Source organism: Lepus europaeus, chromosome 8 (assembly GCF_033115175.1).
Source record: "Lepus europaeus isolate LE1 chromosome 8, mLepTim1.pri, whole genome shotgun sequence".
NCBI lineage: Eukaryota > Metazoa > Chordata > Mammalia > Lagomorpha > Leporidae > Lepus > Lepus europaeus.
In genome coordinates this window covers 120550445-120576679 of record NC_084834.1, presented here as the reverse complement: position 1 = coordinate 120576679, position 26235 = coordinate 120550445, and the positions used below count along the sequence as shown (strand labels likewise).

The 26235-nt window shown below is 48.9% G+C and overlaps 1 protein-coding gene across 4 annotated transcripts in view; it reads left to right on the top strand.

The window, feature by feature from the left end:
* CEP135 (centrosomal protein 135) overlaps nucleotides 1-26235 on the top strand; it is a 76304-nt gene that overhangs the window by 2593 nt on the left and 47476 nt on the right. The window contains exons 1-10 of one of the 4 annotated variants that reach the window (XM_062198804.1): nucleotides 1789-1854; nucleotides 3799-3954; nucleotides 7336-7526; nucleotides 8195-8362; nucleotides 9575-9716; nucleotides 12163-12247; nucleotides 15360-15488; nucleotides 18385-18600; nucleotides 23987-24052; nucleotides 25240-25378. In XM_062198804.1, the coding sequence (XP_062054788.1) occupies nucleotides 3842-3954; nucleotides 7336-7526; nucleotides 8195-8362; nucleotides 9575-9716; nucleotides 12163-12247; nucleotides 15360-15488; nucleotides 18385-18600; nucleotides 23987-24052; nucleotides 25240-25378 (1249 nt within the window). In that variant the 5' untranslated portion in view covers nucleotides 1789-1854; nucleotides 3799-3841. Of the gene's footprint in view, nucleotides 1-1788; nucleotides 1855-2255; nucleotides 2300-3798; nucleotides 3955-7335; nucleotides 7527-8194; nucleotides 8363-9574; nucleotides 9717-12162; nucleotides 12248-15359; nucleotides 15489-18384; nucleotides 18601-23986; nucleotides 24053-25239; nucleotides 25379-26235 lie in introns of those variants that run through there. The other 3 variants (XM_062198805.1, XM_062198803.1, XM_062198806.1) reach the window with 3 other exon arrangements.

Sequence of the window (26235 nt, the reverse complement as noted above, 5' to 3'; positions counted from 1 at the left end):
CCCAGGGGCTGGGTCATGCTGCCATGGCATCCAGAGTGTACAAGCCAGGAATGCCACCGAACATTCTAGAGGCTGCAGGACAGGCCCCTTTCACCAAGGTGTCAAAGGGCTGAGGCCAAGGGTATTTTCTCAGGCTGGCACGGTGGCTCAGTGAGCTAAAGCCCCAGCCTGCAGTGTCAGCATCCCACATGGGCACCAGTTCTAGTCCCAGCTGCTCCTCTTCCGATCCAGCTCTTTGCTATGGCCTGGGAAAGCAGTAGAAGATGGCCCAAGTGCTTGGGCCTCTGCACCTGCATGGGAGACCTGGAAGAAGCTCTTGGCTCCTGGCTTCAGCTCAGCTCAGGTCTAGCCATTGCAGTTATTTGGGGAGTGAACCAGTGGATGGAAGACCTCTCTCTTTCTCTGGCTCTACCTCTCTCTCTAACTCTGTCTTAACTAAATCTTAAAAAGAGAGAGAGGGTGAGAGAGGCGTTCCTCAAGGTCGTTGTAAGCTCCATCAAGGTCGTTGTAAGCACATCCACATTTAAACACTGCCAGCCAGCTCCTGTCGTCTGGAGAGAACTGGCTTTGGTTGTTTATCTTGTTGGCTCTCTCCTCCGCGTTTGAATTGGTCGTTGTTTCGGTGTCTTGCAGCAGACTCAGGGATGGTTATTCCCCTGTCTCTCTACATCGGCCTCCCCATGTCCCCATCATCAGGTCTCCCTCACCAGGAATGCAGCCCAGCGGCGCCTGTCAGGCTCCCGCCCTGGGGAGCTCCTGGAGCCCCTGGGAGCCGGTCGGTGGGCTCATTTGCTGCCGCTGCGAGCCTGTTGCTGCGTCTCTCCGCCTCCCCAGCTGTGCACCTGCTACAGCCCTCATAGCCAGCCGCAACGTGGCTTCCGTCTCATTCAGCTTCTGTCTCTCTCTATTGGGTTTTACTGGTCCGTTTCCCAAGGAGTGTGTGTTTGGAGCAGCCGTCCCGCCCTGCTTAGGGCTCTCTCAGGTCGGCTGTGCTGCTAAGGAAAACAAAAACAAAACAGGAGGAGGCACGGGTGTGGGACACACCAGGGTCACCCACGGAACCGCACTCGTTACTTCGCAGAATCTCCACGCCACAGCTCATCCGGGCACAGGCAGGCAGACAAGGCGCTCGGAGTGGGAGAGTGAGAGCAGTGCACGGGTGGGTACAAAGCCGGCAGCAGCCACGAGATGAGTTGGCTTCCAGAGTGGGCGGCCTACCGGTAGGGGGAAGACCGACCAGGAACAAAGCGAGTTCCCCAGAAAGTTTTCAGAGGGGACACGCGCTGCTGCCATGACCCCGTGGTTCCCTCCGACCAGCAGGTGCTCCGCACGCGGCTGAATTCCGTCCGCGGTCGGGGGCGGCGGGAGAGATCTATACCCGCAGAGCCTCGGGCGGACACGGTCGTGGGGAACAACTCACTGTTCCGGCGGGGGTCGGGGAACGCCGAAAGGCTCACCTGGAATGGTCGCCGGGGAGTAGGCCGGTCCGGTGAGCAGGTGCGCCCCTCCGCAGCGACCAGGAGCGGGCCCGCGCGTTCACCCCGCGCGCAGCAGGTGCTCAGCGCGGGAGGGTGCGACGGCGGCCCCCGCCCAGGCTGGGGCCGGCCGCCAGGGGGCGCCCGCGGCCTCGCCCCGCCCACACCGCTGCGCTTCCGGGCCCCGGTTTCCCGGCGCAGCCTTCGCCGCGCGCCGCCCGCCGCTCCGTTACCGGGGCAACCGCGGCGCCCCCTCCGTGCCGGCCCGGCCCGTGTCTCGGCGCCATTTTCAAACTGCGGCTGACGCGGCCGCGGGGACGAGGCCCGCGGGCGATGAGGCGGCGGCGGCGGCCGCGGGGGGCGGCGGCCGGGGCTGCCGGTGAGGGGGGCGGCCTGGGGGCGCGCGCGCGCACGCGGGGTGTTTGTGTCGGAGGCGACGTTCGCGGGCCGGGGGCGGGCGGCTCGGGCGCCGCCGGCTGCGGGAGGCTGTTTGGCTGGAAGCCGGAAGCGAGCGGCCGTGGGGCTTGGATGGGCGTGCGGGACGCCTGGTCTCCCAGCCCGGCCGGCGCGCCGCGGGGCCGCTGCCCGTGACGTCGCCCCACGCCGCGCCCAGAGCGGGCCCTGCGCTCCCGGAGCGGCGGAGGGGTCGTGGCCGGGCGAGCCGAGCGGGAGGCGGGCGCAGCGCAGGCGGCCGGCGGCGCCGCCCTGCCCGCTCGGAGGCGCCCGGGAGGATTTCTCCCGAGGGCAGGAGTTTCCGTGCGGCGAGGAGGAGGCGGGTGTGCGGGAGGGAGCGACGCGGAGAGGGGCCGGATTAGGAGGGCCTGGTGAGTGCAGGCCCGTGGGCCGGAAGCCGGGGTGCGGCAGGGCCCCTCGCCTGGGCGGTGGTGGCCGTTTGTCCCGAGCCCGGGTGGCTGTGAGGATGCGAGCCGACGGCAGATCTTGCTCGGGTTGCAGACAGCACCTGGTGCCGTTAGCCGAGGCTGGGACGGAGCCCGTGCGCACACGCACTAGGCGGGGTGTACACGGGTGCACGGGGGTGCAGCGCACCGGTGCAGTTTTAAAGGCTTCCGTAAAGGCGCACAGCTGCGTTCCCCCGCGGTCACACCGGGGGCTGTTCGGTGATTCCCCCTGGGAAGTTCCGGTCACCGCCACTGCCCCTCCACGTCCGCGGCGGCTGCTGTAGGAATTTCGGGGGCGCAGTTTGGTTTTCCCTGCTGCTGAGCCCCCCAGGACTGGGGCAGTGCCGGGGGTGGGGGTGTCTGGCTTGGTGTTCTGGAGCCTCCTGGGTGGTGCTGACCAGCAGTGGGAGCTCCCCGCCCCCTGTCCCCGTGCAGAGCCCCCACGTTTCCTGCTGGGGTTAATGGGAAGAAGTGCATTTAACTCCCAGAAACTGCCGGGCGGTCCCCCAAGGGATGGTCCCTTCCCCGGGCCGTGTGTGTGTGTGTGTGTGTGTATGTGTGTGTATTCCCGATGCTCCCTAAGGTAGCTGACAAATGGTCCGGCCAGGTGTGTGTGTGTGTGTGTGTATGTGTGTGTAGATGCTGGGCCGTGTGTGAGTGTAGGGTCTGGGTTTGTGTGCGTGTGTGTGTGTGTATTCACGGTGCTCCCTAATGTAGCTGACATATGGTCCGGCCGGGTGTGTGTATGTGTGTGTGTTCTCGGTGCTCCCTAATGTAGCTGACATATGGTGTGGCTGGGTCTTTTGTATTCAGCCATTCTCCTGTGGATGAAATTGACGCTGATTGTGGTTTTAATTTGTGTCTCCCTGGTGACCGTCACCTGAGTACCTTGTCCTGTGATGTTCCTGTTCAGGTCTCTTCTGCAGAGTGCTTGTGCCAAGTCAAGCAAAACTGAATTTCGCTTTTAATCCAAACACATTTTCTCACTGGGTTCTTATTCTTGAGTTGTGAAAGTTCCCTTTATAGTCCATGTATCTAGACCTGCTGTCCTATACTCTTTGGCTTGCCTTACATTTCCTGGATGGAATGTTTCCATGAGTAGACATTTCTCATTTTGATGCAGTCCCATTTGGCAGGTTTTTTCTTTTTTGTTTAGTACTTCTGAAAGAGTACTCACTAAGCATCCTCTGCCCACCTCAGGCTCTGACCAATCCGTGTTTCTTTCTAGAATCTTTATTGTCCTAAGTTGCACATTTAAGTTTATGAAGAGAGGACTTAGTTTAAATATAGAGCGTGAGCATGTAAGCATTGGGCTCAAGTCCGTCTAAATACTCCAGGAGGCCGCCTGCTGGAGAGCAGCAAAACAACCAAGAAGCGGTTCTTACCTGCCCCACTGACGTCACGCTGCTTCACTCTTCTTCTAGGGCTTTAATTTTTGGCGGTGAGAAGGACTGAGTGGACGGCAGGATGACCACAGCTGCAGAGCGGAAGTATATCAACATTAGGAAGAGACTGGATCAGTTGGGGTACCAGCAGACTCTGACGGTAGAATGTTTACCCTTGGTGGAAAAGCTTTTCAGGTAAAGATAAAAGCATAGTTCTCCACCTCCAGGAGCCCTGCCCCCCCCCCCCCCCAGCTGGTTTCTGGTTGAGCTTCCTGGTCAGTAAAGAAATGCGCAAACCTTTAAGACCCCAGTCTTCTGTTGCTCTTCCTCTCCCCCTTAGCTCCTCCCCTGCTGTCCTCAGTGCAGCCTCTCCGCACTGTAAAACCTGGGTCGCCACTCAGACCCTGCTCTTCAGAGCAGGTGCTTCGGAGCTCTCTGAGCACAGTGATGGTGTGGAGACGCTGGTCCCTCTGGAGCGCTGTGTGTGTTCTGAGCTCTCTGTGAGCACAGTGATGGTGTGGAGACGCTGGTCCCTCTGGAGTGCTGTGTTCTGAGCTCTCTGTGAGCACAGTGATGGTGTGGAGACGCTGGTCCCTCTGGAGCGCTGTGTGTGTTCTGAGCACAGTGATGGTGTGGAGACGCTGGTCCCTCTGGGTGCTGTGTGTGTTCTGAGCACAGTGATGGTGTGGAGACGCTGGTCCCTCTGGAGCGCTGTGTTCTGAGCACAGTGATGGTGTGGAGACGCTGGTCCCTCTGGAGCGCTGTGTGTGTTCTGAGCACAGTGATGGTGTGGAGATGCTGGTCCCTCTGGAGCGCTGTGTGTGTTCTGAGCACAGTGATGGTGTGGAGACGCTGGTCCCTCTGGGGCGCTGTGTGTGTTCTGAGCACAGTGATGGTGTGGAGACGCTGGTCCCTCTGGAGCGCTGTGTGTGTTCTGAGCTCTCTGTGAGCACAGTGATGGTGTGGAGACGCTGGTCCCTCTGGGTGCTGTGTGTGTTCTGAGCTCTCTGTGAGCACAGTGATGGTGTGGAGACGCTGGTCCCTCTGGGTGCTGTGTGTGTTCTGAGCACAGTGATGGTGTGGAGACGCTGGTCCCTCTGGAGCGCTGTGTGTGTTCTGAGCTCTCTGTGAGCACAGTGATGGTGTGGAGACGCTGGTCCCTCTGGGTGCTGTGTGTGTTCTGAGCTCTCTGTGAGCACAGTGATGGTGTGGAGACGCTGGTCCCTCTGGAGCGCTGTGTGTGTTCTGAGCACAGTGATGGTGTGGAGACGCTGGTCCCTCTGGGGCGCTGTGTGTGTTCTGAGCACAGTGATGGTGTGGAGACGCTGGTCCCTCTGGAGCACTGTGTGTGTTCTGAGCTCTCTGTGAGCACAGTGATGGTGTGGAGACGCTGGTCCCTCTGGAGCGCTGTGTGTGTTCTGAGCACAGTGATGGTGTGGAGACGCTGGTCCCTCTGGAGCGCTGTGTTCTGAGCTCTCTGTGAGCACAGTGATGGTGTGGAGACGCTGGTCCCTCTGGGTGCTGTGTGTGTTCTGAGCTCTCTGTGAGCACAGTGATGGTGTGGAGACGCTGGTCCCTCTGGGGCGCTGTGTGTGTTCTGAGCTCTCTGTGAGCACAGTGATGGTGTGGAGACGCTGGTCCCTCTGGAGCGCTGTGTGTGTTCTGAGCACAGTGATGGTGTGGAGACGCTGGTCCCTCTGGGGCGCTGTGTGTGTTCTGAGCTCTCTGTGAGCACAGTGATGGTGTGGAGACGCTGGTCCCTCTGGAGCGCTGTGTGTGTTCTGAGCACAGTGATGGTGTGGAGACGCTGGTCCCTCTGGAGCGCTGTGTGTGTTCTGAGCACAGTGATGGTGTGGAGACGCTGGTCCCTCTGAAGTGCTGTGTCTGCGGCCTGCTCTGTGATCTGTTGGTTAACAGTGACTCTCTGGTGTTGTGTTGGGCAAGGCTGTCGCTGTTACATGTTGCCTTAACTGAAAAGTTCTTTATCATATTTTCCCCTTTTCTAAGTTGGGTGGTTTGAGATTGGGGCAGGGAGGTTGTTTAAGAAGCTTTTGCAGTGACCACAAGTGACGATGTCAGAACAGAGAGGGTGGGTAAAGACCTGCAGTCTTCCTGGTGGCTTCCCAGATCCCTCTTGATCCAGTCCTGGCTACTGCCTGCAGCTGGACCTCCCGTGTGTGCCATCGCTGGAAGCTCCCTAAACTCGTGTGCAGTCTCAGCTGGGTGAGAGACTTGTGTGGGCCTGGCCCTGCAGTCCTGCAGGACTCTGACCGCTAGGACACGGTCCGGCGCGGCCTTGCCCGGCTGCTTTTGCCTCCCCACGACCAGAGACCCTGACTTTGTCAGTGCTGTCAGTAGACAGGTTGAATGTCTAGGGGCACAGAACTGTTTGAGTTTATCACATAGGAGTAGAACATTTTGGCATTCTGCTGCCGGTACAATAGGAGGGCACTTAGATAAAAGTTCATAGAGGGACCCATGTTGTGGTGCGGCGGGTTAAGGTGCTACTGTGATGGCATCCCCTGCTGAGCCCCAACTGCTTCACTTACTATCCAGCTTCCTGTTAATGCACCTGGGAAGATGGCACGGCCCAAGTGCAGGCCCCTCTCACCCACGTAGGAGACCAGAATGGAGTTCCTGGCTCCTGGCTTCTGCCTGCCCCAGCCCTGGCTGTTGTAGCCATCTGGGGACTGAACCAGTGGTTGGACCATCTATGACGTTCCCTCTCGTATGATGCTTTGCCTCTCAATTGTTTGGAAGTTCATGGAAAAGTGAAATGAAAAGGAAACACGTGTTCATGAGCTTTTGAAGCTCTCCTTCTGTAAACTCCACACTGCTGAGGGCTGCATCGTGTCCTTGCACACTAAGGATTTAGTGGATACTCCATTGCTGTGCGTTCTGGAAGTGAGGAGCTGACTGTGTTGTGTCCTTGGTGTTAGCAAGACAGCAGACACTCAGATGCTTGCTCAGTGAACACAGGATTAGGTGACTAAATGGACCTGAGGGGATGAGCAAGGGAGGGGACTCAGAATGAACCAGGTGTGTCTGTCTCTCATAGCTTGTAGTTTGTTCTGTTTGGGGAAATTTGTAAGGATCTTCTGATGCCTTAAAAGGATCCCAGTAGTCATTCTTTTTTTTTTTTTTTGTTTTGTTCTTGTTTCACATTGACATATCTTTTAAGCCTTTTTAAAGATGTATTTATTTGAAAGAGCTAACACAGAGAGAGGAAGAGACAGAGAGAGACCTATCTATTGGTTCACTCCCCAAATGACTGCAGTGGCTGGGGCTGGGCCAGGCTGAAGCCAGAAGTCAGGAGCTTCTTCCGGATCTCCACAGGGATCAAAGTGCTTGGGCCATGTTCTGCTGCTTTCCCAAGCACATTAGCAAGGAGCTGGACTGTACATGGAGCAGCTAGATCTCCAGCTGGCACCCATATGGGATGCTGGTATTGCAGGTGGTAGCTTAACCTGTTATGCCACAGTGCTGGCCCCAAGCCTTTCTAGGAGTGTATTTCTAGTTAATAGAAAGTTAATGGGATATTTCCTTGTATTTACATTTTCTGTTCTTGAATTTTAGTGACTTAGTTCATACAACAGAAAGTCTTCGGCAATCAAAATTATCTACTGTGAAAGCTGAAAAAGAAAGTGCCAATTTTGATTTTGTTTTGGAACCTTATAAACTAGAAAATGCAAGATTGAGCAGGGAAAATAATGAATTATACCTGGAGTTAATGAAACTAAGAGAACACTCAGATCAACACATAAAAGGTAAGTGAAAATTTGATAATTTTTAAAGTGCAGTATCTTTTTTGTCTAATTTTGAAACTACTGACTGGAAAATATGGCAATCCTCTGCTGGAAAGCTCCTGAAATACTGTGGGGTATATTGGAATTCCTGAGAAGGAAAACACTTGCAAATGTGCATTCCGTAGCTACGTTAGTCTGCACTATATGTGGACTGAAGTTTTAGAATTAAACTTGCTATGGAGATATTAAATGCTGGGACTGAAGAAATGTTCTTGAAACAACCCTTGTTTTTCCCTGACTGGAAAATAAAAGTAGTGAAATAAGGTACGAGTCACTGAGCTGGGAGGTAGAGTGGGAAGATTTCAAAGGCTAGGCAAAGAGTAATTATGTAGCTGTCTCCTTGTAAACTATCCTGAGAGTCACTGGAAAGCTGTCTGAATTCGTAATCCTTGTGCTTCACACCCAGTTTGCTGTATCAAAAGCTGTGGTGTGCGTTAGGCTACCACCACCACAGAAGAGCGAAATTCCCTCTGTGCTTAGTGAGTTCTTTGCAGCGTCCTCTGTGCTGACAGAAGAGCAGTAGGCTTCGGACAGCATGCCTAAGGACAGGTGGAGCCCTGAGATGGGGGTGACTGAATCTTGTGAAATAGAGGGATTTCACGACCTAAAACAGTCTGTGTCTTTTTAAGACCTGAAAACTACTTTGAAGAAATGTGCACGTGAAACAGCTGACCTGAAATTTCTAAATAACCAGTATGTTCATAAACTCAGGCTTTTGGAGAAAGAGGGCAAAGCTAAAAATGAGAAAATCCAACAACTTCAAGAAAAGAATTTGCATGCTGTTGTACAAACTCCAGGTCAGTCTTTTCCTTCTTAAGATGCAATGTGTTAGAATATCCGTGAAGACACAATTGTAGATTATATTTGTACTTCATGAGGCTCTGTTATTCTCAGAAACAGTTCTTCCTGGGGCAGCTGTTGGGCCCGGACTTCCCGTGTTAGAATGCTGGAGTTCAGTGCCCGTGTTCAGCTTCTGACCCCAGCCTCCTGCTGACGCAGGCCCTGGGAAGCGGTGGCGATGACTCAGATGGTTGGATTCTTCCACACGTGTGGGAGACCTGCACTGAGTTCCTGGCTCTGGCCGTCACAGGCACTTGGGAACTGAACTGGCAGATGGAAGCAGGCTGCTTCTCTCTGCCTCTCAGGAAAATAAATTGAAAAATCTGTTTTTAAAGATAGTGATTACTATTAAAAAATTACTTCTGCCACGTGTAAATATAACCAGGAAAACATTCTCTACCAATAATACTTTAGAATATGGCACGACTTTGTTTTACAGGTGGCATTCCATTGTATTCTAATTTTGCTACTTAACGTTTGTTAGCTGTTCTATACGCCTGCATATTTTATTTAAAGATTTATTTATTTATTTGAAAGAGTTACACAGAGAGAGAAGGAGAGGCAGAGAGAGAGAGAGAGAGAGGTCTTCCATCCACTGGTTTACTCCCCAAATGGCCGCAATGGCCAGAGCTGCGCTTATCTGAAGCCAGGAGCTTCTTCCAGGTCTCCCATGCGGGTGCAGGGGCCCAAGGACCTGGGCCATCCTCTGCTGCTTTCCCAGGCCATAGCAGAGAGCTGGATTGGAAGTTGAGTAGCCGGGACTCAAACCGGTGCCCTTATGGGATGCCTGCACTGCAGGCAGCAGATTTACCTACTACCCCACAGCACCAGCCCCACACCTGCATATTTTAATTCTCACTTCCTGAATGACATCGTAGTGATGGTTTCTTAGCTCATCATAGTGAACACCACAAGGTACAGCTTTTAATCTTAGGTCGTATCCCCATCTAGTGGAGGAACACAGCAAGCAGGCAGATGCATTAAATCTGCTTTATAACCATGTCCCCTTGAGATTTTCAGAAATACATGTAGATCAGAGTGGATATTTACATGTGAGGGGAAAGTATTTCGATGAGATACATTTTATAACAAAAAGCCTAACTTGGTATATTTAAATGGAAGACATTGTTTTATTTTGTTTCTTCTTAAGATACTCACTTGTTTTTTAGGGGGCAAGAAGAGAAGTATTGCTTTCAGGCGGCAGCGAATGCAAATTGACGAGCCAGTCCCTCCATCCGAAGTCAGTTCATACCCAGTTCCTCAGCCGGAGGACCCTTACATTGCAGACCTCCTGCAAGTGGCTGATAACAGGTGCATTGAATGAGCCTTTGAGCACTTTTGTCTTCAGTGTGGTGTCTCTGGTTTCTGGCCAGAACTTTTCACAGGCACTCAGTAAATACTGTCTGAATGAGGTAGAATGATTTTACTTGTTTTGAAACGTTGATTTCAAATAGGCCATGTATCTAAGGTTTTTATTCTAAACTTTTAAAATCCTTTAGTGCATTGAAGACCCATTGCCGTGGAGTTGCTCTGACATTTAGTTTCATGTCTGGTTAAGTTGTCTTCCACAGGAATCTATTACTTTAGACGTGGGTCAAATGCCAGTGACATGAATAGATTTGTAACTGGATTTGAAATGGTTTCATGAATTTTCTAGCTCTCTGTATTTCCTTAGACTGGACCCCATGTCACGTCTGTTCAGCTGGTCACACTCGGCCTGCCGGGCAGGCACCCAGTGAGTGTTCTGGACGGAAGGTGAATGTGGCGGTGCTGCTCCCTTTGAGAAGCTTGCAGTCCAATAGGGCGATGAGACGAGAGGAGCACAGGATGCCACTGGTGCAAGGCGCGGGGGTTCACGGGAGCTAGTGAGCAGCAGTGACAGTCTGTGGTGGTGCCGGGAGGCCTTCACCTGCGAAGTGTACGAGTGCAGTAACTTGTTAATGTAGATGATGCAGGGCGTACGGGGGAGATGCTCAGTCTATTAGCCTTGATGTCATGTGAACTGGAACACTGATTAGGATCTCTTCACTCAGTAATTTTCAAACAGTAGTACATATCTGTACATATCACATGTAATATTACATATTATATTAGTACATAGTATATAGTTACCTGGCCTTAACCATGAAAAGTGTAGTGTTTCTGCATTTAGACTTCCGTTCTACTCTAGGACATCGCAGATGAGTTATTTGTACGATTGAGGTTGGAACGTGGGTGACATGGAGGACATGTTTGCCTTTGTTTGTAGAAGCACATTTTGTCTGTGTCCACTCCTGTGAGTGCAGAGGCATCCTAAGCCCAGGGTCACAGGACAGTTTGGGCCCGTTGGTAACAGGGGCAAGCTGGTCCAGCCCTGTTCCACCTCCATGGAAATTCTGTTACTGGTTTTATTGTCCCAGTAGGAGAATGGGCTGTGTCTTACTGGTACAATGCAAATATAGGTTAGTGCCTGTAGAATTCAGACAGTTTGGACAAAATCTTGCTTCTCAAGGAGTTAACAGATTCCAGAAGGATTAGATTTTTTATTGCTGTTTGAGAAATTCCATTTTTTCGTGATATTTTTTCTTCTCTGCAAAAGTAGAGTAGTTTTTTAGATACTATGGGGTCTTTGAGGGTCACAAAACACATTTTAGTTCCTTCTTTCACTTCTTGGGAGTTCTGGAACTAAGGATTGTCTTAAAGATCAAAATGCAGTATTTAGGTGTTTTATTTCACAATATAGCTGAATTTCACGTTATTTACCACTCAGATTTTTATCTATTCTTATAAAACTAAGGCTCCAAGATGATGCACTATACTAATGCTGAGGCTATGGGGACTGCCTAGGTAGCATCTCATCAGTGAGAAGCAGAGAGCACAGGATGTGTAAAAAAACCCATCTAGTTCCATTTCTCATTATTCTCATTTTTTTTATTTTATTATTAATTTATTTTTTGACAGGCAGAGTTAGACAGTGAGAGAGAGAGACAGAGAGAAAGGTCTTCTTTCCGTTGGTTCACCCCACAAATGGCTGCTACAGCTGGCACGCTGCGCCGATCCGCCGATCTGAAGCCAGGAGCCAGGTGCTTCTCCTGGTCTCCCATGTGGGTGCAGGGCCCAAGCACTTGGGCCATCCTCCACTGCCTTCCCGGGCCACAGCAGAGAGCTGGACTGGAAGAGGAGCAACCGGGACAGAATCCGGCGCCCCAGCCAGGACTAGAACCCTTGGTGCTGGCACCACAGGTGGAGGAATTAGCCTAGTGAGCCGCGGCGCTGGCCCATTTTTTTATTTAATGAATACAAATTTTTATATGTACAGCTTTTAGGGATATAGTGTTTCTTCCCCTGATTCCTGCACTCCCTTCCCACCTCCCACTCCCTCTCCCATTCCCATTCTCATTTCTTAACAAAGATGTGTTGGGGGCAGGCGTTTGGCCTAGTGCTAAAGATGCTGCTTGGATTGTATCCTGTATCAGATCTGGGCTCAAGTCTGGCTCTACTTCTGACTCCAGCTTCCTGCTGGTATGCACCCTGGGTACAGCAGTGCTGGCTTACAGAGTTGGGTCCCCGTCGTTCCTGTGGGAGATTGGAATGAGTTCCTGGCTCCCAGCTTCAGCATGACCCAGCCCTCACCATGCTGGGCATTTGGGAGTAAACCAGCAGATTAGAGATGTCTCTGTCTTTCTGTTTCTCTCACTGTCTGTCCCCCAAGTTAAAAATACTTGTTAAAAACCTCTCAAAAAAGAGTATGTTGGCATGAGTTATCAATGTGTTTCAGGATTCAAGAACTTCAACAGGAAGTCCAGCAGTTACAAGAAAAGTTAGCAGTGATGGAGAGTGGAGTGAGAGACTATAGCAAGCAGGTAGGCGGTCACTGACCTGTGCATTTGAGGCCGCGGTGCGTGTGCCGTGGTCCTGAATGCAGCTGTGTTATCTTTGTAACTGCTGACAGGCGCTTTTCCCTCGCTGTCATCTTTTCCATCAGTCTGCCGCTAGAGTGAACCGTGGCGCGGCCTGGACAGCTCGGGGCCTTGGGCCCTGGTGGTTGGAGTGAAGAGTGGGTCTTGTTTTGTTTCATTTTGTTTGTCTTCCTAAGTCTAATTTTATAGTCATATAACCGTTTCCATCTCAGGAGGGATTTTATTAAGGTATGCTGTGTTTTGTAATTGTGTTCCTAGTGACTTTTTTACTCATAGATTTTGACGTTTTGAACAAAAATCTCTTTGGAAATTGCTCCTCTGTGTTGTCCCGTCTTGTGTTTTCTCTCCAGGCGTTTAGTACCTGAAGAGGCAGGGGGATTCCTAGCTACACAGTTGGTGGTAACCATAGCAAGCTTTGTCCTTTCCTACTTCTGCTGCCGCCTTGGCTAAACTCTGACTTGAGTGGCCACAGGCTTGCTTTCTTGTTGTGCCTGCTGAAGTTTAAGTTGGGTAATGTGTTTCGTTTTCTGCACGTGACTTTTTTTGGAGTGAAGTGATCTGCACAGACACAGGTGTTACTGGATGCAGCTGTTACGTTTATAAAGTGCTTTGAAAATTATTTGGATAAAAGCAGAATTAAAAGAAACATTGTGATGTCAGGCACAATACATATTTTATGAAGAGCAGTTGAAAATGTCAAATACACATGTGAGTTAAATACTAGTGGTATTTTTCGGTCTATAATCATACATCGTATTGTCCCCCAAGTGCTTTATGAACATAAGCTGGCCAGTTGGGCCCTGTCTGTGTGGTGGCTGAAGAAAAGGTGTTTGGAGAAAACAGCGTCTCTGTTCGGAGTGAAGCTGCCGATTTGTTTGAAGTATTTATGGAGCGTCGTGGAGCCTGCAACTGTGCCTATGCCGTTGCTGGGTTTATTCTGTTTCTTCAGCTCATATTCCACACCTTGCTGTCCTCCAACTTTCCCCAGCCTGTGACATCCTCCTGAGGATATCGCCTTGTCGCACTTCCTCTCTCTTCCTTTGAGAGAGCAGAACTGATGCTAGGCTCACCTGCGCCTTAGTGGCAGGGTGGGGAGGCTGGTGTTTGGTATGTAAGGCCAAGCCCACCTATGCGCTCCGTTCCTCCCTCAGGGCCCCCCTGTAGTCAGTGTCCACCAGCAGTCCCTGGGTGAGGCTCTCTTTGTTCCTTTGACGAGCCCTGACCTGACACCTGGAGAGCCATCTGGGAGGTGCTGTGCTGAAGCACTAGCAGCCCTTCCAAGTCTGCTTGCCTGCCTCCTCCCCTGGCCGACACCGGCTCTTGTCACTCCGGCAGGCTTCTCAGAGGAGCTTCGGACTCAGTGCCTCCTTTTCTGTCCACCTCTCACCTCCCACTGGCTCCTTCCCCACCAGAGGCTGCCTCCTGCCCCGCACGGTGTAAACTGGTGTTGTTAATGGTGGCCGTCGTGTTAATCACTGGATCCAAAAAGAGTACTAAGTCTTCATCTTCTTGGCCCCTTCTGTGCTCCTGGCCATTATTGTTCGTTTCTTTTTGAAACTTCTATAGCTTCATTTTCTTTGAGTTTTCCTTGTTTTTGAAAATCTCTTATTTCTTTTTTGCGTCTTCACCGGCCTGCTCCCAGGAATGTTACTGTTTTCCAGGGTTCTTTGGATCCCCTCTGCTTTTCTTGTGTGTTTTCTCAAGCATGCTCACCTGCTCTCTTGGTTTGAAGTATTGCCTGTGCCTTGGTGACTTGTTGGTCACACTGCTGAGCTACAGAGCCGTGGGCTTTCACTCTGGGCATCTGTGCGTGGATGTGGTCTGTTGGTGCTCACATGCCTGGTGCTAACCGTGTTACTTTCTGTCCCAAATCTGCCCTAACTTCTGTGTTCCCTCTGTGGGTGGGTAATGTCACCAGATGCCCCAGTGCAGACGCTGTAGTCTGTCAGACCGCGCTCTCCTGCACCACGTTCTGTCAGTTCTCCTGTCCAGGACGTTGTACACTTTGTTCGGTTCTGCCAGTCCTAATGGTCTCTCATCCATTCCTGCCCTGGGTCTCCCTGACGTGGTGTTGGTCTGGTTAAATTCATTCTTCAGCCCAGAGGAATCACGTTTAGCTCCTGCCCAGGTCTTCACACTCCTCTCCACCTCCAGTCCCTGTGCGCATCACGGGACAGTCACACCATGCTGTTCTGTCACTGCCGGCCAGCCCTTTCTCTTCCTGGCCTCTGGACGAGATGTGCACTGCTTTCCACAGGCACCAGCACACCACGCAGAGTGATTGCTTTCATCTCACAGCTGCGCTGGTGCTGTGCACTTATTTCCTCCATTCTTGTATTTCACAGCAGTTGCTGCCTTACTTGCTGCGTTTCCCTGTGGAGCTGGTGTTCCTGGAAGTCAGGGCCACATTGTATTCATCTCATGTTCCTAGTTCTGTACTCAGTAATTGTTCGTTGAATTATTTGGTTTTTATTTTCAGCACTTATTGGAAAAGAAAACCAAAGCTCAAAATTGTGTGTGTTTTCTCCAAGTTTTGGTGTGAATTAATGTCAGTATATGGTTAATAGTGAGCTCTTTGATTGTACTTGTGTTGTTTTCTAGGAAATGGATACTTGATTAAATTCACCGTACCTTCCTGTCACTTCTAGTGTTGAGGCTCAGTAGCGACTATGTTCATTGGTATGTCGGTCATTCGTGGACTCCACATTTGTTCCTGCAGGCACTGAAGTAGTTCAGACTCAGATCCAGGATCTGAGCGTGTGTGGAATCTGCTGGCAAGTTTCTTTCTCTGTAAATATGGTCTTATCTTTGAAGTGAAAGAAACCCCCAAATTAGGAAGAATCTGTTCAGTACCCAGGAGATCTGTATAGACAATTCTGACATTTTCTATGTTATTTATCCTGTGTTTTGCTCTGCCTATGTGCATACAGGTACAAATAAGAATGGTAGTGTCTTACATATATTGTCTGACATTAAAAGGTATATCCAAGTGTTTCTTAATCATTGAGTTCAAAACCAGAATTTAAAAAATGATAGTGTGACTTTGTGCCTTCAGATTGAGCTAAGAGAACGAGAGATAGAACGACTGTCAATGGCTTTGGACGGGGGTCGTTCCCCTGATGTCCTGACGCTGGAGAACAGAAATAAAACCAATGAAAAGCTCATCGCTCATTTAAATATCCAGGTAATGGCTTCTATGATGTCACTGAGTGTGTAAAATTCCAGATGTTTCTGATAGTCTAGGGGTTTATGAAACTGACAAGAATATTCACTGGGTGTTATTTACAGTCTGAAAAAAATTGATAGAATCAAAGTATCCAGAAATAGGCTGCGGCCATGGAAAAGTCATTGTTTTAAAAAGATTTATTTGAAAGGCAGAATTAGGGAGAGACAGAGAGAGATCTTCCATTTGCTGACTCCCTCCTGAAGTGGCTACAATGTCCTGGGCTAGGCCAGGCTGACACTGGTGTCCCACATGGGTGACAGGGCCTCAAGCACTTGGGCCATCTTCTGCTGTTTTCCCAGGCACATTAGCAGAGAGCTGGAGCAGAAGTGGAGCAGCTGGGACTTGAACCAGCACTCATATGGGCAGGTGGTGGTTTTACCTGCTGTGCCACGAAGCCAGCCTCAAAAGTCATGTTTTTAAAGAATATTTAATGACACAGGAATTAAGGTACTCCGTGGTGTTAAAATGTTAAAAGAAAAAAATAAAGCTGTAGGCACAATGCGATTTTCAATTTATTTTTAATTGTTATTTATTTGAAAAGCGGAGAGAGAAACAGAGGGAGATCTTCTGTCCTTTGGTTCACTCCCTAAATACCCACAACAACAGAGCTGGACCAGGCTAAAGCCATGAACCTAGAACTCAGTCCAGGTCTTCCACGTGAGTGGCAGGGACCCGGGCACTTGAAGCATCACTGATGCCTCCCAAAGTGCGCATTAGTAGGAAGCTTGAATTAGAGTCCGAGCCAGGACTCGAACCCAGGCATTCCAGTATTGAATGTGGGTGTCCAGGTGACACCACAGGGAATAACTGCTACTCCAACCACCTCCTTCCAGTTCAGTTTTCTTTTATAGAAAGTGTGTGCATGCCCTTAGAGAAAACACTGAAAGAGAGTAATCAGACTCTACTCACAGAACTTATCTTTGTGTGATGGAATAGTCTTCTTTCTGGTCTTCTTTATTTTTCAAAATGTTAAGCCTTTTTTTATAATGTAAAAATACTGATTAAAAGAAACACACACACAGAGAGATACCTGCAACTTTCCTCTGTTTGTGTAATGGAAGAACAGGAGAGTTCCATCAAGCAGGATGTGAACTGTAGACATTTACACACGTCAGAGCTGCCTGGGCTGCAGATGGAATAGAGTGAGGAAAAGAGAGCAGTAGCTCTGGGACAGTGCCGTTCAGTGGAAATACAGCATGAGCTAAATGCATGTTAACGTTTTCCAGTAGCCAGATTTTTTAAAAAAAGATGAGGATGGCCCAAGTCCTTGGGCCCTGCACCCCATGGGAGACCAGGATAAGTACCTGGCTCCTGCCATCGGATCAGCGCGGTGCGCCGGCCACAGCGCGCCTACTGCTGCGGCCATTGGAGGGTGAACCAACGGCAAAAGGAAGACCTTTCTCTCTGTCTCTCTCTCACTGTCCACTCTGCCTGTCAAAAATAAAAAAATAAAATAAAAAAAAAAAAAGGATTTATTTATTTATTTGGAAGGCAGAGTTAGAGGAAGCAAAGATCTTCCATGTGCTGATTTGTTCCCTAAATGTTCACATTGGCTGGATCTAGGCCACTCCGAAGTCAGGAGCCTGGTACTCCATCTGGATCTCCCATGTGGATGTCAGGGCCCAAAGGATGTGGGCCTTCATCCTCTGCTTTCCCAGGTGCATTGTCAGGGAGCTGGATTGGAAGCAGAGCATCTGGGACCTGAAGTGGTACCCAGATGGGATGCTGGTGTTGTAGGCAGTAACTTTTTTTTTTTCTTTTTAAGATTTATTTATTTGAGAGGTAGAGAGAGGTCTTCCATCTGCTGATTGACTCCTCAAATGGCCTCAACGGCCGGAGCTGGACCAATCTGAAGCCAGGAGACAGGAGCTTCCTCCGGGTCTCCCACGAGGGTGCAGGGGCCCAAGGACTTGAACTGTATTGCACTGCTATTCCAGGTCAGAGAGCTGGATCAGAAGTGGAGCAGCCAGGACTCGAACCGGCGTCCATATGGGATACCAGCACTCCAGGCTGCAGCTTCACCCGCTATGCCACAATGCCAGCCTCGGTAGGCAGTAACTTAGCCTGCTATGCCACAGCACCAGCCCCTCCAATAGCCAGATTTTAAAAAAGTAAAAATTATAATAGAATTAATTGTAATAGTGGCTGTATATTTTTATTAAACCACACATTGTCCGTTTTGCAAATAAAGACAATACAAATTTGCAGATATAAAATAACTGTGGTTTTAACTTTCAGTATTTAAAAACATTTTAAAAAAATTTATTTGGTGGTCTGGCACTGTGGGGTAGTGGGTGAAGCTGCCACCTGCAATGCCAGCATGCCATATGGACACCGATTGTGTCCCAGCCACTCCACTTCTGATCCAGCTCCCTGCTAGTGCCTGGGAAAGCAGCAGAAGATGGCCCAAGTGCTTGGGCTCCTCCACCCATGTGAGAGGCCTGGAAGAAGCTCTTGGCTTCTGGCATCAGCCTGGCCCAGCCCCGGCTGTTGTGGCCATCTGGGGAGTGAACCAATAGATGGAAGATCTCACTTTCTCTGTCTCTTCCTTTGTATCTGTAACTCTAACTTTCAAATAAATAAATTTTTTTAAAAAAAGGTTATTTGAGAGCGAGAGAGAGCTTCCATTCTCTGGTTCATTCCCCAGATGCCCACCGTGGCCTGTGAGAGCAGAAGCCTGGATCAGAAGCAGGGAGCTCAATCCAGGTGCCCCACCTGGGAGGCAGGAACTGAATGACTTGAGCCATCACTGCTGACTCCTCTGAGTATCTTTCAGAAATAGTCTCCTGCACTATGATTCTGAAAGCTCAGGATAGCTTTCTAACTCATGTTATGCATTGTGAATGGAATTTAGGTTGACTTTCTTCAGCAAGCTAATAAGGACCTGGAGAAGCACATCCAAGAGCTTATGGAAACCAAGGAAACAGTGACAACTGAGGTTGTTAACTTAAGTAACAAGAATGAGAAACTCTGCCAAGAGTTAACTGAAATAGACCAGTTAGCACAGCAGTTGGAGCGACATAAAGAAGAAGTGCTTGAGACTGCTGATAAAGAACTCAGCGAAGCAAAGGTAACAGGCCTGGGTTGTGGGAGCGACCCCCAGTACGCATGCTTAGGCCTTTGGTTTGTCTTGTGTTTCTGGTTTTTGTTTTGGTCATCCAGGGTTTCTGAAGTGTGGTTTCTCTCCACCAGGTCACTGTGCTCATTCTAGTTGAGAGGCTTTCCCAGAGCACTCCTGTACATAGCATAGATCTCCAAATCGTCCCTGTTTTCCTTCAAGGTTTTCTCCTCTGCCCTTTATCTCTGCGCTGTGAGACTTTGAGAGGTTTGTTCTTTCTGCCCTCTTTTGGTCAAGAACCCTTTAAAAGCATCTTTAAAACTGTGTTATTGGGGTCGGTGCTGTGGCGTAGCGGGTAAAGCCACCGCCTGTGATGCTGGCATTCCATATGGGCACCTGTTCTAGTCCCAGCAGCTCCTCTTCTGATCCAGCTCTCTACTATGGCCTGGAAAAGCAGTAGAAGATGGCCCAAGTCCTTGGGCCCTTGCACCCGTGTGGGAGACCTGGAAGAAGCTTCTGGCTTTGGGATCAGTGCAGCTCTGGCCATTGCAGCTATTTAGGGAGTGAACCAGCAGAGGGAAGACCTCTCTCTCTGTCTCTCCTTCTCTCTCTGTAACTGTCTTTCAAATAAATAAATTCATCTTTAAAAAACAAAACTAAGCTAAAACAAAACAAACTGTTTTCCCTTGCACATATTTAAGTTGGTAGGAAATATTTTTCATATTTAAATAGATGGCAAAGAATAAATATTGATCTCTTTAAATTGTCTTTTTTTTTTTTTTTAATTTATTTGAAAGGCAGAACTACAGAGAGGCAGAGGCAGCGAGAGAGAGAGGTCTTCCATATGCTGGTTCACTCCCCCAAATGGCTGAGGCTGCAATGGCCAGAGCTGAGCGTATCCAAAGTCAGGAGCCATGAGCTTCCTCTAGGTCTCCCATGTGGGTGCAGGGGCCTGAGGACTTGGGCCATCTTCCACTGCTTTCCCAGGCCATAGCAGAGAGCTGGATCGAAGACAAGCAGTCAGGACTAGAACTGGCATCCATATGGGATGCCAGCACTTCAGGCCAGGGCTTTAACCCGCTACCCACAGCGCCAGCCCCTCATTGTTCTTTTAAATTTAACCAATGAGAATTAAGTGGCCCTTTCACCTTGAAATCTTCAAAATTTTATCCTATGGTTGAATATGTATTTTTTTTTAAAGATTTACTTATTCATTTGAAAGTCAGAGTTACAGAGAGAGAGAGAGAGAGGTCTTCCATCTGCTGGTTCACTCCCCAATTGGCCGCAACAACTGGAGCTGTGCCGATCTGAAGCCAGGAGCCAGGAGCTTCTTCTGGGTCTCTCACGCGTGTACAGGGGCGCAAGGACTTGGGCCATCTTCTTTTGCTTTCCCAGGCCATAGCAGAGAGCTAGATAGGAAGTAGAGCAGCTGGAAATTGAACCGGCGCCCATATGGGATGCTGGCACTGCAGGCGGTGGCCCCACCTGCTACGCCACAATGCTGGCCCCACTTGAATATTTTTTATAGTCACTGTATGGTACATTTCTATAATGAAAATGTATGAGTTGAATTTTTTATTTTGAAAGATTTCCTATTTCAAAGTGTTAACATTTTCCTCTAAAACAGCATTTTCGTTACAACTGTTAGTAATCAGTTGTTCAAGGTAACAAATATAAATATTGATAAATGCTAAAAAAAGTAAAATTTTATTGGAAACAGATTTATAAATGTAAAGGGAGAAAAGAGTATCCTATTTAAAACTATCTCCCAGCTCCAACATTTCAGATTCTCTCTTTATCCATTGCCCTAAGTGGTTTTTTTCTCTCTCTCTTTTTTTTTTTTTTTTAAAGATTTATTTATTTGTTTGGAAGGCAGAGTTGCACAGAGTCAGAGACAGAGAGAGAGGTCTTTTCATCCACTGGTTCACTCCCCAGATAGCTGTAATGGCTGGAGCTCTGCAGATCTAAAGCCAGGAGTCGGGAGCCTGGAGCTTCTTCTGGGTCTCCCATGTGGGTATAGGGGCCCAAGCACTTGGACCATCTTTTACTGCATTCCCAAGCCGCAGCGGAGTGCTGGATGGGAATTGGAGCAGCAGGGACTTGAACCAGCACCTACATGGGATACCGGCACTGCAGGCAGCGGCTTTACTGGCTATGCCATAGCGCTGACCCCCCAAGTATTCTTTATGGTGCCATTGTGGGTGGCATGAGTGAGATGTATGAGCGTATTTCAAAAAGTTCATAGAAAATAGAGCTTAACAGTACACACTTTCTTTGAACGTTTTGAAGCTCCCTGAAGGCAGCTGTGAACGGAAGGGTGGGATAGAGAACTCACGTGAAACCCAGACCACAGACATGGTCTCAGCAGGGTCATGTGGAAGGAGCGCTGCACATGAAAATGAAGGATCCAGCTGTCGATGCTTCAGACTGGGTGCAGAGCATAGTTTTACATAATACTTGGGGAGTCTTCATGTCATCCCTGGAGTAGGGAGAACCCAGTCTGAAGACCACTGTTCTGTGCCCCTGAATTGATTTTATATAGTAGTTTCCTCTAATGAGGGAAATAACACAGAAACTCTCTCAGTATAATTACAAAGCAGATGGAAAGCCCACAGCAAGCATCATACGCAGTGGTAATGACTGAACTAGCTTTTCCTCTAGCGTCAGGAACAAGGTAAGAATGCCCAGTCTCATCACTTCTAGGTAACGTAACACTGGGCATCCTAGCAAGAGCAGTTAGGCAAGAAAAGGAAATACATGGCCTACAAATTGCAAAGAAGGAGTGAAATTATCCCTGTTCACAGATAACATGATCTTATATGTAGCAGACCCTAGAGATTGCCCTTAGAAACAGAACTAATAAATGAATTCAGCAAAATTTTAGGATATTAAATCACACAAAATTCAGGTATGTTTCTGTACACTAACAATGGATAGTCAAAAAGGTAATTAATAGAATAATCCCACTTATATTAACCATCCAAAATAATAAAATAATTAATAAACCAATACAACAATAAAAACTTTTATACTTGAAAATACTGTATATAAAAACACTGCTGAACAAAGCTAAAAAAATACACAAATAAATGGACAGACATATGTATTCATGGATTGGAAGGCTCAATATTAAAATGTCCATACCGCTCAAAACGATGTACAGATGAGTGCAACCTGTATCAAAATCCCAAAGGCATTTTTTGCAGAAATAAGAAAAAATACTAAAGTTCATGTGGAATCTCAAGGGACAGTTAAATCAATTTTGCAAAAGAGGATAATTAGTGATTTTTATTTCTGCTCTTTTAGTTGTGGTTTCATTGTAACCCTCTTGCACCTCCTCTCTTTGGCATGTTCTGTGCACCTGCACATAGCGTATTGAACACAGCTTCTCTCGTCTCATTCACATAGCGTATTGAACACAGCTTCTCTCGTCTCATTCACGTAGCATAGTGAACACAGCTTCTCTCGTCTCATTCACGTAGCATAGTGAACACAGCTTCTCTCGTCTCATTCACGTAGCATAGTGAACACAGCTTCTCTCGTCTCATTCACGTAGCATAGTGAACACAGCTTCTCTCGTCTCATTCACGTAGCATAGTGAACACAGCTTCTCTCGTCTCATTCACGTGGCGTATTGAACACAGCTTCTCTCGTCTCATTCACGTGGCGTATTGAACACAGCTTCTCTCGTCTCATTCACGTAGCGTATTGAACACAGCTTCTCTCGTCTCATTCACGTAGCATAGTGAACACAGCTTCTCTCGTCTCATTCACGTAGCATAGTGAACACAGCTTCTCTCGTCTCATTCACGTAGCATAGTGAACACAGCTTCTCTCGTCTCATTCACGTAGCATAGTGAACACAGCTTCTCTCGTCTCATTCACGTGGCGTATTGAACACAGCTTCTCTCGTCTCATTCACGTGGCGTATTGAACACAGCTTCTCTCGTCTCATTCACGTAGCGTATTGAACACAGCTTCTCTCGTCTCATTCACGTAGCATAGTGAACACAGCTTCTCTCGTCTCATTCACGTAGCATAGTGAACACAGCTTCTCTCGTCTCATTCACGTAGCATAGTGAACACAGCTTCTCTCGTCTCATTCACGTAGCATAGTGAACACAGCTTCTCTCGTCTCATTCACGTAGCATAGTGAACACAGCTTCTCTCGTCTCATTCACGTAGCGTATTGAACACAGCTTCTCTCGTCTCATTCACGTAGCGTATTGAACACAGCTTCTCTCGTCTCATTCACGTAGCGTATTGAACACAGCTTCTCTCGTCTCATTCACGTAGCATAGTGAACACAGCTTCTCTCGTCTCATTCACGTAGCATAGTGAACACAGCTTCTCTCGTCTCATTCACGTAGCATAGTGAACACAGCTTCTCTCGTCTCATTCACGTAGCATAGTGAACACAGCTTCTCTCGTCTCATTCACGTAGCATAGTGAACACAGCTTCTCTCGTCTCATTCACGTAGCATAGTGAACACAGCTTCTCTCGTCCCATTCACGTAGCATAGTGAACACAGCTTCTCTCGTCTCATTCACGTGGCGTATTGAACACAGCTTCTCTCGTCTCATTCACGTGGCGTATTGAACACAGCTTCTCTCGTCTCATTCACGTGGCGTATTGAACACAGCTTCTCTCGTCTCATTCACGTAGCGTATTGAACACAGCTTCTCTCGTCTCATTCACGTAGCGTATTGAACACAGCTTCTCTCGTCTCATTCACGTAGCGTATTGAACACAGCTTCTCTCGTCTCATTCACGTGGCGTATTGAACACAGCTTCTCATGTCTCATTCATGTAGCGTATTGAACACAGCTTCTCTCGTCTCATTCACGTGGCGTATTGAACACAGCTTCTCTCGTCTCATTCACGTGGCGTATTGAACACAGCTTCTCTCGTCTCATTCACGTAGCGTATTGAACACAGCTTCTCATGTCTCATTGGCAGTGCTCAGAAATGACAGCTTGGCCCAGTAAGATACTCCAGATGGGTCATGTTTTACTCTTGGCCTTCTTCTGCTCAGCTGTGGCACAGAGAATCCAGATTGGTAAGAGTTAGGGAGAGAGCAGATAGTTAGGAGCATCAGGAAGCGATGGTGCTGTGAGATACACCCTGGAAACAAAGTCTGACCAGTGTACAGCCCAAGTGACCCTTTACAGATACTACATGTGGGTCCCTGAAAGCAGTCCAGATTTCGGAGGTGGACGAGAAGTCTCAGCTTTGCCTCCTCTTCATACAAACTGAGTGCTGAGCTGGAGCCTCAGATCTCTCCAGAGAGGGAACATGGAGCACTCCAAAAATTGCTTGCTCTTGTTTGCATTGTGCCTTACTGATAAGCTAAAGTTGGACTTTTCAGTGTTCACCAAATAGACTTTGTATTCCTAGCAAGAGATTCAAAGAAATCTCTCTGAAATGCGGAATCTTGAAGAAACAATGGCAAAACTTCAACTGGTAAGTTGTCATTTTGAATTTACAGTTTCAGTAAGGAAATTTTTATGCTGTACTTTATGTATACATTGTCTTTACTGAGATAAAATGTGCCTCTCATAATACTCTTTTAAATGTACAATCCAATGTGTGTTAGTGCTGGGGCAGGGCCCTGTGGTGAGCAGAGACCGAGAGGATAACCAGTGCAGTGATGGCCGCGCTCCTGTGTGTTAGTGCAGGGGCAGTGCAGGGCCCTGTGGTGAGCAGAGGCCGAGAGGATGACCAGTGCAGTGATGGCCGCGCTCCTGTGTGTTAGTGCTAGGGCAGTGCAGGGCCCCGTGGTGAGAAGAGGCCGAGAGGATAACCAGTGCAGTGATGGCCGCGCTCCTGTGTGTTAGTGCTGGGGCAGTGCCCTGTGGTGAGCAAAGGCCGAGAGGATAACCAGTGTAGCGATGGCTGCGCTCCTGTGTGTTAGTGCTGGGGCAGTGCAGGGCCCTGTGGTGAGCAGAGGCCGAGAGGATAACCAGTGTAGCGATGGCCGCGCTCCTGTGTGTTAGTGCTGGGGCAGTGCAGGGCCCTGTGGTGAGCAGAGGCCGAGAGGATGACCAGTGCAGTGATGGCCGCGCTCCTGTGTGTTAGTGCTGGGGCAGTGCAGGGCCCTGTGGTGAGCAGAGGCCGAGAGGATAACCAGTGCAGTGATGGCCGCGCTCCTGTGTGTTAGTGCTGGGGCAGTGCAGGGCCCTGTGGTGAGCAGAGGCCGAGAGGATGACCAGTGTAGCGATGGCCGCGCTCCTGTGTGTTAGTGCTGGGGCAGGGCCCTGTGGTGAGCAGAGGCCGAGAGGATAACCAGTGCAGTGATGACCGTGCTCCTGTGTGTTAGTGCTGGGGCAGTGCACCTGTGTGCTACACTCTAGACCAGAAGCAGCAGAGCAGTGCTCACTGCACGAGGACATAGGCATTTGGGGAAAAGACGGAGCTTGACTATCCACAGAGGAGCGTTGCTGGTGTCTGGGTTTATGGCGCTGTTAGCCACAGTTGGTGATTACTTTTGGTTAAGACCGTACATCTGCCTAATTAAAAGTATGTATACATACACATACATATATGTATTGAAGTAACATTATATAATTGTATTTATGAAAATACCTATTTTATGTGCTACATTTTTATAAGGTTGTTAGAAATCTGAATGATGGTATTCAAATTTGCAGGAATTAAACTTATGCCATAAAGAAAAGGAGAGACTGAGTGATGAACTGCTTCTTAAATCAGACCTGGAAACTGTCGTCCACCAACTTGAACAAGAGAAACAGCGACTCAGCAAAAAAGTTGAGAGTTCTGCAATTACAGGTAAAATGTTGACAACTTCAAATGTGATCGTGATTTCCTTCATTTTTTTAAAGATTTATTTATTTATTTGAAAGTCAGAGTTACACAGAGAGAAGGAAATGCAGAGAGAGAGAGAGAGAGAGGTCTTCTATCTGCTGGTTCACTCCCCATTTGACTGCAACGGCTGGAGCTGCGCTGATCCAAAGCCAAGAGCTTCTTCCGGGACTCCCACGTGGGTGCAGGGGCCCAAGGAGCAGGGCCATCTTCTGCTTTACCAGGCCGTAGCAGAGTTGGATCAGAAGTGCAGCAGCTGGGACTCATATAGGATGCTGGCACTGCCGGCGTTGGCTTTACCCGCTACACCACAGCGCCGGCCCCCGTGATTTCCTCTTGATCAATTCTTTTTATTGGTTGGTTTTTCATTAACCCAATCTGTCCATGTTGAGTGCTTTCTGTAAATAGAAACCGTATTAGGCATTGTAGGTGAGTAGAACTCTGTTTCCCTCAAGGACATTAAGAATTCTTTTAGAGAGCAGATGTTTTTATCCTGGTGGTTGAAATGCCTGTATCTGACATCAGAACACCTGGACTTAATACCTGGCTTCCTCCAGTGCAGACCCTGGGAGACAGCAGTGAAGGCTTAGGTAATTGGGTTCCTGTCAACCAGGTGAGAGACTTAGGTTGAGTTCCTGGTCCCCAGCATTGGCCATTGCACACACTGGGGAGTGAACTGATGACTGGGAGCTCTCTTTGTCTCTCTGCCTCTGAAAGCAATAAATTAAAAAAAAAAAAAAAAAAAAAAGGCCGGCGCCGCGGCTCACTAGGCTAATCCTCCGCCTTGCGGCACCGGCACACCGGGTTCTAGTCCCGGCCGGGGC